This window comes from Lissotriton vulgaris, chromosome 9 (genome assembly GCF_964263255.1).
Source record: "Lissotriton vulgaris chromosome 9, aLisVul1.2, whole genome shotgun sequence".
Lineage (NCBI taxonomy): Eukaryota > Metazoa > Chordata > Amphibia > Caudata > Salamandridae > Lissotriton > Lissotriton vulgaris.
In genome coordinates, this window is record NC_141697.1 from 13,447,782 (window position 1) to 13,462,059 (window position 14,278).

General features: G+C 52.0%; 1 protein-coding gene across 1 annotated transcript in view; it reads right to left on the reverse strand.

The window, feature by feature from the left end:
- TTC6 (tetratricopeptide repeat domain 6) overlaps positions 1 to 14,278 on the reverse strand; it is a 1,229,706-nt gene that overhangs the window by 1,188,305 nt on the left and 27,123 nt on the right. Inside the window, exon 2 of the mRNA XM_086936916.1 lies at positions 12,359 to 12,454. Within this exon, the coding sequence (XP_086793042.1) occupies positions 12,359 to 12,454 (96 nt within the window). The remainder of the gene's footprint in view (positions 1 to 12,358; positions 12,455 to 14,278) is intronic.

A 14,278-nucleotide genomic window follows, 5' to 3' on the forward strand; every position in this document is an offset into this window, starting at 1 on the left:
CGTGATTTTTGGATGCATAATTATTTCAGGAGCCAAAGTGCTCCCAGGGATATGTCTTATTCTTAGAGCCCTGTGGCTCCAACATTGGACACATTTGTTTATAGAGGGCCATTGAGAGCCCAAGCTGCATTTTTGTTGCCAGAGTCTGAGAGCTCCAACGTTTGTGGGCACCTGTGATTGTTTAAGGGGCCAGTGGGCTCCTGGGGTGCAGTTGATTTAGAGCCAGATGGCTCCACCGCCCCTAAGCTGTTCCCAGATCTAGGGGGCATGTGTGTAGTAAGAGCCTAGAGGGCTCCAACGCGGTGCATAGTTGATTTCAGAGCCTGGAGGGCTCAAAGGCGCAGTATTTAGTTCCAGAGCCAGTAAGAGCCTAGAGGGCTCCAACGCGGTGCTCCAGCATTTGGCGCAGTGTTGTTCCTGAGGGCCGCAAGAGCCCATGCCACAGTTGTGACTTTCCAAGCTGTCCAGCAAGAAGTGGGCAGCTGCACCGTTTAGGCGCCATTTGAGAGAGAGTCCCTGAGAGGGACAGAAGTGGCACAGAGGTGCCAGGCCTTCCACAGCTGCCCAGCACTTAGTGCCAGCTGCAGCGTTTAGGCCCTGTTATTGTTCTCAGCTGTGAATATTGCCTGTGCCAGTTGGCACAATGTATATGGTGTGATTACTGTCTGATGTGTTGTAAGAATACAAAACTTATTTTGATATAACCTTGTGTGGAGTTCCTTTTGTAGTGTCCCTGGGTTGTTGTTGCCGTGTGCGTGTGCAAATGCTTTACACATTGCCTCCGGTATAAGCCTGTCTGCTCGTGCGAAGCTACCAAGGGGGTGAGCAGGGGTTATCTTTGGCGTGTAACTCCCTTGCCCTGACTAGAGTGGTGGTTTCTTTTTTTTTTTTTTAAACCTTTATTTGGAGACAAGCAGGGTCAAGGGAGGTGCATACACAATACATACAGACATTCATGGCCATTACAATGGTACGTCAGAACCAAAAAATATGATATACAAGGCAATACAGGGCAGCATACCAGTCAATACAAGGAGCAACATCGGAATGCACAGTGCAAAGTAGAGAGCAATGATCCAGCATGTACAGGCAAGCTAATGAAACAATACAATACGGACACAGGTGATTAGCGCACTATAAAGAAAAGCAAAGGGAACGCAGATGCAAGGGACACATATAATAAGGGTACCCGACAGGGATACGACCTCAGTTACCATCCATACACTTGTCAGAAGGGGAACTACAGCCCCCAATAGCTCGCACGGAAAGGAGACAGCGGAGCCTCACCCCAAACACTGGAAGATCAGCAGGTGCAGTGTAAAATCCCAGCCCATCAAGATGTCATCAACCAATCCCTTCACGGTCCCCTAAATCAGAATCAGAGTCCTGCACAGCTCTGGACAGGAGGTACACCTGGAGCGGGCTCCAAAAGTCCTTCGGTCTGCATCGGACAGGCATAAGGTCAGAATAGATGTTGTATTGATCCTGACAGTATATGAGGTCAGTCACCCAATCCTGAAAGCGCGGCACCCTGCCACGACCCCAGCAACAAGCAACCCTGCGCCTAGCCAGCAACAGGGCCACGTCAACAAATCTACGGTGAGAGGCAGGCACGTCCTTAGAGTAGCCCAGCAACATCACTAAGGGGTCAAATACTACCCCATCCTCCGCCATAATCTGCAGGGCCTCATGAACCTGAGTCCAATATTCTAATACACCCGCACAACTCCAAGCCAAGTGCAGGAAGTCAGCGCCTTCCGCACGACATCTAGCACACCTGTCATCTTCCGCCAAATGAAACCGTAGTTTCCTCGCCGGGCTATAATAGTACCGCTGAACAAACTTGTAGTGGATAATTTTAAGGCGACAACTAGAAGAGACATTGGCCGTGAGCCCACAACAGTACTTCCACTGCTCGTCGGTGATAGGAGCACCCAACTCGGCCACCCACTGCTCGCGCACCCGATTGGCCGGGACCGAACGCTGTCTGCGAATAGCCCCGTATAATTTCGACACCAGGTGTCGTCCATCTGAGACCAACAACACGTGGAGGGGGAGGGTAACCCCGGGCTCCGAAGGGAAATCTGAAAGCAGAGCACGCATGCCCTGCCGTAAGCGGATGAAATAGAACAGCTCTAGAGGGGAGCAAGCAGCCGCTCCAAAGAAATGAGCCTGCGTACGGAAGGCACCCGCATGAAACAGGTCGCCCCACGTGAGGATGCCCAGACGCTTACACATTCGCTGAAACCCCGTTTCCAACAACAGCGACAGATCAGGATGATAAGACAGAGGCAGAGCCGGCGAATAAAGAAAGGAGACGCCCAGCAATCGAGCCACCCGCTTCCAAGCATCCACCGTGCACGTCACAGTCGTGCGAGGTGTCTCCACGTCGGACACCTTGCCCAGAACCATCCCCTCCAGTGGGAGCGGGTGGGCAACCCAATGTTCAGCAGCAATTTGGGGCATGAACGGCGTGGGGCGCATCCAGTGATAAGCGTAATGCGCCTGAGCGCTGAGATAATAAAGCTCGAAGTCAGGGACATCGAATCCGCCATCAGCATAGGGCAACGTAAGGGTAGCCCACGCCACCCGTGGCTGCTTGCCCCCCCAGACCAAACGCAATAGCTCGGAACGGAGCCTGCGGAAGAAATAGGCACCCGGATGATACGGAAGGTTCTGAAAGAGGTAAAGAAAGCGGGGTAAAACTACCATCTTGATAAGGGACGCCCTACCGGCCATGGAAAGAGGCAAGGACATCCACCTGGTGACATCATCTGCAAGCTTGGTAATAGCCACCCCATAATTAAGCCGAACCGATTCTTCTCTGTCCAAGGACACGACAATGCCAAGATAACGCAACTCCGAGTCACACCATTCCAGAGGGTAGTCAAGGGGAAACCTAGCTACAGCAGCAGTAAGGGGGAAGAATTGAGACTTCCGCCAGTTAATATGGACACCGGAGACCCCCCAAAAGCGACCAGCTCTCGTAAGAGCGAATTAAGGTTGTTCTCAGGGTCTTTGACATAAAGCGTAACGTCATCGGCGTATAAAGAAATACCGACCTGTCGCTGCAGACAGTTAAAGGCGCTCTGCTGGTGAAACTGACGAATCCTACAGGCCAGTGGCTCAATGGCTATAGCAAACAAGAGGGGCGAGAGGGGGCATCCCTGTCGGGTCCCTCTCGTAAGAGGGAACGAGGGGGACAGCACCCCATTCACCACCACCTTCGCCATCGGATCAGTGTATAAGAGCTTAACCCATGAGATGAAGATCCTGGGGAAGCCCATTCGACAAAGAACATCAATTAGATAGCCCCACTCAACAGAGTCAAACGCCTTAGTGGCATCGAGAAAGATGGCGGCGACCGGGACAGTAGGATCAATGGTTGACACAAGCGAGAACAAGGTGCGAAGATTGTGGGAGGTAGCGCGGCCAGGCACAAATCCCGACTGGTCAGGCAGCACAATAACGGGCATGAGTTCGGCAAGTCGTACTGCCAATACCTTCGCGAGAATTTTGACATCGCAGTTGAGCAATGAGAGGGGTCTATAAGAGCCCACATCCAACGGATCCTTACCCGGCTTAAGCAGCGACGTAATGGCGACCTCGCGCATGGAGCCCGGCAAACGCCCCTCCTCCAGGGACTCATCGAAAACCTCACGCAGCACGGGGGCCATGATGTCCACATAACACTTATAAAATTCAGCAGGAAGGCCATCCAGACCGGCGGCCTTCCCATTAGACAGAGACATGATGGCATTCCTGACCTCCTCCACCTCCAGGGGCCTGCCTAAGAACTCCCGATGGCCATCCGATAACCAACAGAGTGCCAGCTCATCGAGAAATCCGCCGTATCGAGTCTCACCCGTCTGCTGAGTCGTGTAAAGGTGCTTATAATGGTCAAGAAAGGTACGCTGGATCTCCGACGTGTCTCGGCAGCGAGTGCCATCCGGCGACACCAATTCCAGCACGTCAGACCCATGCCTTGGATGTCTAGTAAGGGCAGCGAGGACCTTACCGGGCCGCTCCCCTTTGCAGTATCGCCTCGCCGTCCAGTATTTCCCCCTATGCTTAGCCTCTCTAGCAGCTTCCTCCTCATAGTCGGAGAGCTTAGTACGGAACTGCACCAGAAGGTCGGGATCAGAGTCAACCTGCATCCTGCGTTCTAAGTCTCGCAAATCTGCCTCCAAGCCCTCGAGGGTCCGAACAATCAGCCGAAGTACTCCACAACTTTTAGAAATAGTGACACCCCGGATAGTGACCTTGAACGCCTCCCAAATGACCTCGACGCTGTCCACAGAGCCTTTGTTCCTAGGGAAGAACGACTCTACCTCCACGCCAAGCTCCTCCCTGAACACCGGGTCAAGCAAAGCAGTCGGAAACAAACGCCAAGGTGGGCGCGACCTATGCAACCCGGGGACGGATAGTACAACCTTCACCAGACAGTGATCAGAATACGTCCGAGCCAGATGTGTAGCCTCCCGTAGGCCAGCTCCCAGCCCCCTAGAGAGAAACACATAATCCAGTCTTGCCCATGAACGAGCATGTGTGGTGTAATGAGTGCCCTCCTTGGTGGCAGGGTGGGCGTACCTCCAGCCATCGACCAGCCCGGCCTCTTCCACAATCCCACGTAACACTTCTCTGGCCTGTACATTATACTGAGGGCTCCCCTCCGATCTATCCGACTGGGCATGAAATGCAAGATTGAAATCACCTCCCCACACAATGTAAGTGGCATCCACAGCAAGAACATGACCCCACAAAGTGACAAAGAAACTTGGCGTATCAACGTTAGGAGCATAGCAATTAACAAACAAGACAGTGTTCTGCCCAAGCCGCCCCCACAGTAGCACATATCGCCCCTCAGGGTCCCCAACAAATCCCAGTTCCTGAAATGCGAGCGATCTTTTAACAAGGATAACAACCCCCCGAGCATAAGAAGAATAGGAAGCAAACCTCCTGGCCGCAGCCCACCTCCCGCCAAAGTTGGGGGAAGGAGCGGGACGCAGATGCGTCTCCTGGAGGAGAGCAACATGAATAGCATGCCTGTCCAAGTACTGGATCACACTACGACATTTCCTGGCATCATTAAGTCCCCGTACATTCCAGGACAGAATCGATATCTGATCTATAACAGCAGTCGACATTACCCAATTTCAGGGCCCAACGGGACCCAATAAGCAAACACAGGGCATCCAACCACCAGCAACAGCCAAAAACAGGTCCACACCCTAGGGCGCAGACACCCCCCCACAGACACTCCGCACAGTCCCCAGCCATCTCCAAACCAATCAACCAAAACCACAACGACCCCCCCCCAGCCAAACCGCCCATGCAACACGCACTCAGAACATACTGCACGCCGCATGCCACCAATCCATCTCACGCGACCCACAACTAGCACACGTGTTTCTCTTACATAGCACACCCCATCACGTGGCAGCCTAAAATGGCGGCCAACGCATCCGGGCCCAAGTCGGACGGCAAAACGGACCACATGATCAGTGCCGCCAGATGAAGAAATGAACCAGCCTAGATAGCAGACATAGCGCCACGCCCATACATCCAGACAGCAGCAGCACCTATTGTACCGACCCAGAGGTTCTGGGCAATCACACATGGACAACTTCACTCCCGCCCCATCCACCCACCTGAGATCACCCCAACAGTCAGGCCACACGCGTCCCCATCCCCCCCCATTCCCCAACAAACATCCAGTCAAACAACAAAGGACTAGAATCCAAACCAAAGGTACACATGGGGCACACCCTCCGGGGAACCTTCCAGAGGTGCACGACACCACTCCCTCACGCCACGCCAGTGTCCGCGCCAACAAGCGTCAGACGGCCCCAGGCGCCGCGCGGGGGGGTGGGTGCCCGGAGCGCAACATCAGATAGCACCATCCCGCGGTGCCACACCGACCCCAGGAAACAACACGCACTCACGCAGCTCATGAAGGACATGACCCCCGCTCCAACAAAAGTAAAAGCGGGCAATAGGAAGGCCGCAAATGCGGAGAAGGAGGGCAACAAAACTAAATATGAAAGACACGCGACCAGAACACTCCAAAAACAGGAAAAAGAGAGCCAAAGTCCAAAGTCACCACAATCAGGCGACCTCCTCCTCAGCCGCTGAATGTTCGTCCTCAGGGCCTCGATCGCCTCCCCGGTCCGCAGCTGCCCGCTCGCGCTGGAGGCGCTTCGCAAAATCCTCAGCATGCTGTGGGTTGGTGAAGAAATGTTGTTTAGCCTGGTGCGTCACTCTAAGTTTAGCAGGGTATAGCAGGGCGTAGTCTACTTGCAGGTCCCGAAGCTTCCTCTTCACCCCCAGGAACTTACGACGCTGATCCTTCACCATCGGCGTGAAGTCAGGGTACATGGTGAAAGACACTCCTTCGAATGAGAGGGCCCTGTTAGTGCGGGCGGCCTGGAGGGCGGCGTCCCGGTCTCGATATTTCAAAAGGCGCGCAATAATGGGGCGCGGTGCAGCCCCAGAAGCCGGCCGAGGTCCCAGTGTCCGATGTGCTCTCTCAACGATGAACTGGGATGAGAACACCTCCGCACCAATGGCGCCCACAAGTAGCCTCTCCACATAAGTCTCCATTTTGCCCACATTCGTGGATTCCGGCACACCTACAATGCGCACGTTGTTGCGCCTACTCCTCGCCTCCAACTCCTCGTTCTTAGCGGCAATGACACGCAAGATATTGTCCATTCTCGCCAGTTGGGTGGTATGGGTGGTCGCCGTGTCATCATGGTCCGAAATGCGCAGTTCCGCCGCCGTCAAGCGCTCCTCGTGCACATCCAACTTCTGGACAACCGCATCCATGCGCGATGATATCTTGTCCACTTTGTCCACTATCGTGGCAAACCCCTGCCTCATCTCCTGCATCATTTGGGCAAAGTCCGGCGGCGGCGGCTGCGGGACACTATCAGCGACATTCGGGGGGGGGGACCGCGAAGTTCCAGCGTCCTGGAGCAATCGCGTCGCCCGCCTAGCCCCTCCAGAATCAAAGGACAGTTTGGATTGTTTAGTGTCCGGCTTCCCCATAATGGTGCGCTAGAGTTGTAATGGGGGACAAAGAGCAAATAGGGTCGAAAGCGGACCAAGGGTAAGGCCACAAGCAAAAGGCTCGAATCGTGGGGGCACGAGCAGGCCAGCGCGCCCCGCCACACCCAACGACGAGAGAATGGCCGTCCCCGCTCCAAGGCCCAAGGAGCGAGCCCCCAGAAACCAAGAAGAAGATCCGTGGCGCCTCCGTGTGCAATGGTATACGGGCAGGCAGATGCAGGAGCCAAGAGATAAGTCCGACAGCAAACGGCTTGCCCAGCGAACGAGCGGGCCCCGATGAAGAGGGGCGGAGCAAGGCCTACAACACACGTGCAGAGCCCCGGACTGGCATGAGCAACGACGCCGGGCCAAGGGGCATCAGACTTCCAGAGCGCAAGTCGGGGAAACTTGGGGTCCCCGTAACTTCGGCCAGCAACCTCCAAACGGCCCAGGAATTGGACCGTGGGTGGTCAGTCGGTATCCCAGTAGATCCGTGGGGTCAGATCAGGGCGCAGCGATGGTCATCAGGATCTCTAGGCGGATAATAGCTCCGGGCAGCGGGAGCCTCACAACAGTGCGGCCATTCCGCAGTGCGCCCTCTAGCGCCCCCAGAGTGGTGGTTTCTGCCTGGCTTTGGCGCAAGCCTTAGCCAACCGGAAATCCCAGTTCTAACAGGGCACAACTACAAACCACTGGTATCTGGAGTAGAGCATAACTACAATCCATTGGCTGTAGGGTAGTGCATGGCTACAAACCACTGGCGGCAGAGTAGGGGCACTACTACTAACAGACGTCAGAGTAGAGGCACAACTACAAACTACTGGAGGGAGAGTAGGGGCACAACTAGAAACTGCCAAAGCTCAATAGCCATAGGGAGCAACCTACTTCAAGTATATGGCCTTCGGATCTAAAGCAACGGCTATGATTTGAGCAGCACCCCACTCAAAGATTTTTCTCCTGCAAAGTGATCAAGTCACTTTATGCGTTGGCACTTCAAAACGTTTTGGGGGCGTGGCTTGGGTGCAAGAGGAAATAGAGGTGTTCTAGCAGAGCTAAACAAGAAATAGAACCCAATGATCCATCCAGCATCTGTCCCCTAAGAGCAAAATGTTGAGTATGTACGACACTACTCTCGAAGCGAAATGAGAGAGAACCCAGCGAGACCAGTAGACAGACAACGTGTAGTGAGCCGGGCCGCTTCAGGCTCCAGAAGACCCCTGAAGGCAGGCAGAGCACAGAGAGAATGTAACGGATGGGGGAAAAACACAGTAAGTAGGCGCCGCGCCTGAACTCCCCCAAACGGTGCCAGAGAGCGGAAGAGGTTAACATGTGTTGACAAGGCATGAGTGAAAGGGCTGCATGAGTTATGCATTCAACATCCACAAAAGGGGAGCACAGCACGGTGGTCAAGCGATAGAGAAGGTGGCAGTAAGGAGACAGCGCACCCAGCCCCCCCCCCACCCCCATAATACCAGGGTGCAGAGTGGATAAATTGTTCCAGAAGGTCCACGAAACAGCGAGAGGGCGAAACAAATACGAGCACCAGCAGGGAAGATAAGAGGCAAGAGCCTCGTGCGGGGGCCCAAAGCCATCTCCTGTAGTGAGGTAACATCAGGACAAACCGCTACTTAATTACGCTCCAAGGGGGAGAGCGCTCAGAAATACTATTGGAGTGCAGAAGACTGGTAGGCCTCAGACTGTGAGACAGGCTTACACAAGGTCAGTGTACAAACGTGAGGTGGTGCTGGGGGTGACTGCAAGCCTCTGCTGACCTGAAAGAGTGACCGGTGGGGAGTGAGCACGCGCCTGACAGAAAAGAAGCATGTGAAAGGCTGTATACAAAAGAGAGAAGACTGGCGTAAAGCAAAGCCAACAAAACAGGGATAACAAGAGTGGAAGGATCAAGGAAGTAAGCATCTTGTAGAGGAAATAAGAAACGCAAGGGAGTGATTGCAAGTAGGAGTTCAGGACAACAGAGGTAACTGATGGGGTTTTCTCCGCACTTGAGAGACCGTGGTCAAATATCACACGTAGTGTTAAAAGGGAGGAACCACAAGACTGAGCGGTGTGGCAACTGGGTGAGACTGATACCTTACAGCTCAGCTGATAACGGAATGGGAAATCCAAGAAGTGTGGGAACTCCCCAGTACAACAAAATGGACAACTATGCAGTCCCTAAAAGTGCAGGGACATCACAGGCTGAAGAAACTGTGAAACCTTCACTTGGAGCAATTATGGTGGCTATTTAAGACTTAAAAGTATTAGAGCCCAACATTGATGTGGTAAAGATTGAAGCAAACCTGATTAGGGCAGACCTACAGAAACTCTCGGACAAAGTCAAAGCCAGGACCCCCTGATTTGGGAGATCCCGATTGGGGAGGAATGGGAAGAACGCCTACAGGTGGTACAAAATACAGCAGCTAGGTTAGTGCTTAATGCACCAACTATGTCCCCTTCGAAACCACTTCTTCACAAACTGCACTGGTTGCCTATTCGGCAACGAGTAAAGTTTAAGGCCTGCTGTATTATTCACAAAGGCCTTAATGAATTGGGCCCAGAGTACCTGGCTACTAAATTTGTTCCATATGCTCCCACTCGTAGCCTCAGGTCTACTGATCAGCTGCTGCTAAACATTCCTAAAATAACTAAAGCTAGGCTAGGAGGCAGGGCTCTGTCTGTGGTAGGCCCTAGTCTCTGGAACTCTCTTCCGCTCTTCTTAAAACAATGCAGGAATCATCTCAAGTTCAGAAAATGTCTGAAAACCTTTCTGTTCAGCTCATTTTAATATGCATCCTGTTGGATCTGTATAAGTCCCCGGATATATTCTTCACTACTGTGGCCTAATACCTGTTTTATACCTGGTGTCATCAGCGCGGAGATACTCCTCCGGGAGTTTATTCACAGCGCTATATAAACCTATAAATAAATAAATAAATAAATAAACGTATCTCTCTGTATGCGGACGATATCCTGTAGTATGTTCGGAAACCACGGCAGTCAATAGACAGAATACTGCAGATATTTCGCTTTTTCAGGACGTATTCCGGGTATCAAATCAAGTGGGGTAAATCACTACTTTTCCCATTGGCTGGGAGAACCCCAGATCTAAAATCGAGATGTATGGTGCTGATTGAGAAGAGAGGCTTCCCATATTTAGGAACACTTAAGAGTTCTTTCGCCATATCCTAGGGGCACAGTTAGACAGACTCGCAGCAGACGCCAGACACTAGCAGACTTTGCTGCTCATTTTGATGGGGTGGGCTGCGTTATTTAAGACGATAGCCCTCCCCAGGTTATAATACGCACTGCAAAATACACCATAAGCGGTACCTCCATTATTCTCTTCAAAGAGCAGAGGCTGAGTGGCAGTCTTTGCTGTGGGGCAGTGGTGCACTGAGGATAGTGCTACGCAAATTACAGAAAGGGGTCTATGATGGCGGATAAGCAATCCCGGGCATCCGAAGGTACTATTGGGTGCTCAATTATTAACAGTCAATGGATGGATGTTCAAGAAAAGGTCTGAAGCAGCACATAGAGTAGACAGCCTAGACATGAGCAAGGGAGGTCCCTGGTCACAGCTGTACACTAAGCAACTGACAAAGAGCTTGCAACAGCGTACCCAGACAGTAGCGTTGGCCTGGTGTGCTGCCACAACATTTCTGGTTTGGGAAGGAAAGCTTAAAGGAATGACCCCACTGTGGGGTAGTACCAGGTTAAAAAAGGTGAGCAAATTACGTGGATACGCTAAAAGGGAGCTATTGGGCCTTGCGACCCAAGGTGATATCTGGAGAGGTCAGGCCTTCATCACATTCGCGACCCTGCAGGCTGAATATGGGATGGGAAGAGGGGAATGGTTACGGTATTTGCAACTGAGACATGCTGAAAGAAACTATCTCACTGAAGGGGAGACACTCGAAGAGGCTTCCCCTTTAGAAGACATAATGTTATGTTATGTTACATCTGCTTATATAGCGCGGCGGCTGCCCCAGCGAAGGGGCGTCCCGGCGCTGGCTGGGCTACTATATGAAAGAGAAATCTCCTGGGTTTTAAAAAAAAATAATAAACAATGACCCTGACAGATTAGGTCAGCTAAGAGCAACCTGGCTCATTGGAAGATGTAGGGTGGATGGAGACATTGTGGGCCCAAGAGAAGTGGCGATAAGGGCAAGATTCCTCTTGATTCAATTGAAAATCCTTCACAGGGTATACTCTCCCAGGACAGTGTTGCATAGAATGGGGCGCAGTGAAAACGCACAGTGCCAGAGAGGGTGTGGTTTGGAGGGAACTTTCTATCACTTGTTATGGGACTGCCCAAAGCTACAAGAATTCTGGCAGAAAGTGTGAGAAGTATTAGTTTTAGTTTCGGGGGTAGAGATACAGATGGCATTAAAATTGTGTGTCCCCAAGATCAAATGGTAGAAGACTGGCCAAGACACACAAGGCAGTGGCTGGCAATGGGAGTCGCAAAGCGGTATGTTGCTAGGATATGGGGGCAACCGATACCCCAACATTAGGGGGGTGAAAATCTGATTTGGATTGGCGCTGACAAGCAGAACAAAAGATATATGAGGAAATGGGAGAAGATATGGGGAGCTTGGCAGACCTATAGAGGTTTATAAAGAAATAGGGTAGGGACAGTCATGGCTGGTATTAAAAACCAATGTACAGATGTATGTAACATGGAAGACGCAGAAAAGATAATATGGTAATCTGATGTAACTATTTCCTGAATGTACTGTCTATTGGGCACGTTTCAATAAAAAGAATGAGAAATAAAAAAAAGTTTTGACTTCCGGTCGTTTACCATAGCCAGACCACTTGTTGCATCCAACCATGGTTCCATCGTGGCTGGCCTCAAATTGCACAGAGGTCCCGGTCCCCCACACCCATAGACTATCATTGGCACTTGGTGCTTTTTGGTGTTCCGTTTATCTAAAACATTTAAAAACCCATCTATGGTTACCCTTATTGGATTTCTGTCATGTTGGTGTCATTTTTTCTATTGAATTGACCTCTGTGTTTCTACAGGGGTCCAACAGGGCGTCCAACAGGGGGTCCAATAGGGCGTCCAACAGGGGGCTGTGCTCATGTTCATTCAGTGACTTTGTGGGTTCATCTTGACAAGAGCTGTGAATATTCCTTGAAGTGGGCCGTCGCTCACCGCAAATATGACTCCAATTTCCTACAAATACCTTCCGTCTGACACACAGCAGCACATCACTGGCATCTTGACCCCCACACGTAGTGGCATCCCAGCCAAAGGCGACAGCCTTTTGGGGCCCTCCTCCCAATCTCAGTCCAAACTTACCTCAGCAGGCAGTGGGCCTCCTGGTTGCGGCAGCGCATCCACAGACACTTCATTCTCTGAGACTTGAAGGGATTGCTTCTTTTCTAGATCCTGACTCTGAAAAAAATGAAATAATATGAGAGTCAAATGCAGCACCTCACAAAACAAGCAGTCAGTGGAACGATGCTGGGGGGAGCTGAGAACCAAGACCAGTGTTCCCTCCAATTCTTTTTGCTGGTGCAGTGGCCTGTTTGTGTGCGCACATTTCTTGTTTGTGTAACTCGGTGATGCTACCAAAAATTATAATACTTGCCAGTGAGACTTTTAGGGTCAAACATTTCAAAATTAAATGGCTTTTGCAAATCAGATTCTGTGCACAGTGAGGTCCCAGTGCTGGGACCAGAGCGCTCCTTTCTGGATTGACTTCGGTTTAGCAAGGCTCAAGACAGAGGGTCAACACAGCGTTCCCCGACTGTGCATTGACTGTATTGGAAACGCCCCCAACAGACTGCGGAGAAAAGGCTGCTGGACCGGAGCAGCGGCGGGATTACTCTCGCGCACTGGTTGCCGATTGCTGGTCGACAGGGGAGACCCGTAGAAAATCCTTCCTGTTAACGCTGCAACTTGCGGAACCCGCTGCGCGGGTCCCGCTTCGTTCTGTTGAAGAACTACAAAGGGGTGAGCAGAAGATCCAAGGTATCCTGCAAGGGCTGCGAGCAGGCGGAGGCGGAGGCGCAGGACTACCTGTCCCAGGAGCGCCCGCCTGACCGCCCGCCCTCAATCAACACACCTGGGCGCTCTCCCTGCAGGAAACGCCCCCAACTGACTGCGGAGAAAAGGCTGCTGGACCGGAGCAGCGGCGGGATTACTCTCGCGCACTGGTTGCTGATTGCTGGTCGACAGGGGAGACCCGTAGAAAATCCTTCCCGTTAACGCTGCAACTTGCGGAATCCGCTGCGCGGGTCCCGCTTCGTTCTGTTGAAGAACTACAAAGGGGTGAGCAGAAGATCCAAGGTATCCGGCAAGGGCTGCGAGCAGGCGGAGGCGGAGGCGCAGGACTACCTGTCCCAGGAGCGCCCGCCTGACCGCCCGCCCTCAATCAACACACCTGGGCGCTCTCCCTGCAGGAAACGCCCCCGACTGACTGCGGAGAAAAGGCTGCTGGACCGGAGCAGCGGCGGGATTACTCTCGCGCACTGGTTGCTGATTGCTGGTCAACAGGGAAGACCCGTAGAAAATCCTTCCCGTTAAATCTGCAACTCAATCATTGTACCAATTTTCAAAAAGGGAGTAAGAAATGACCCTAAATGTTATCGCCCCATATCCTTGCTGGATTCCTCCATGAAAATTCTGGGGAAAGTACTACTAGGGAAAATTAATAAATGGACCTTAGAGAATAACATCTTGTCCAATGCCCAGTATGGCTTCCGGTCAGGTAGGGGGACAGAGGACCAATGCTTGAACCTGAATATGATCATCTCTAAATACACCAAGGCCAGAAAAGGGACAATCTACGTTGCCTATATGGATTTATCCACGGCATTTGATCTAGTGAATAGAGCCAAGTTGTGGGCCATGTTGTTACAAATGGGTCTAGACCCCCCTTTGGTCTACTTCTTGGCTGAACTTCACAAGGATCTAAAGGCTTCCATTAGAATGGATCAAGAGGGACATCGCACAGCATGGTTCAAATCAGGCAGGGGCGTGCGACAAGGTTGCATCCTTGCCCCTATGCTGTTCACTTTATATATAAACTCTCTGGAAAAAGCCCTACTGGCCGCATCTGCGGACATTCCGCGTGCAGGAGACACAAACATCCCAGTGCTTTTGTACGAGGATGATGCTGCTTTAATAGCTAGGACACACTTGGGCCTCCAGAGACTTTTAAATGCTTTTAGTGACTTCATGTCCTCTCTTGACCTTGTGGTCAATAACACGAAA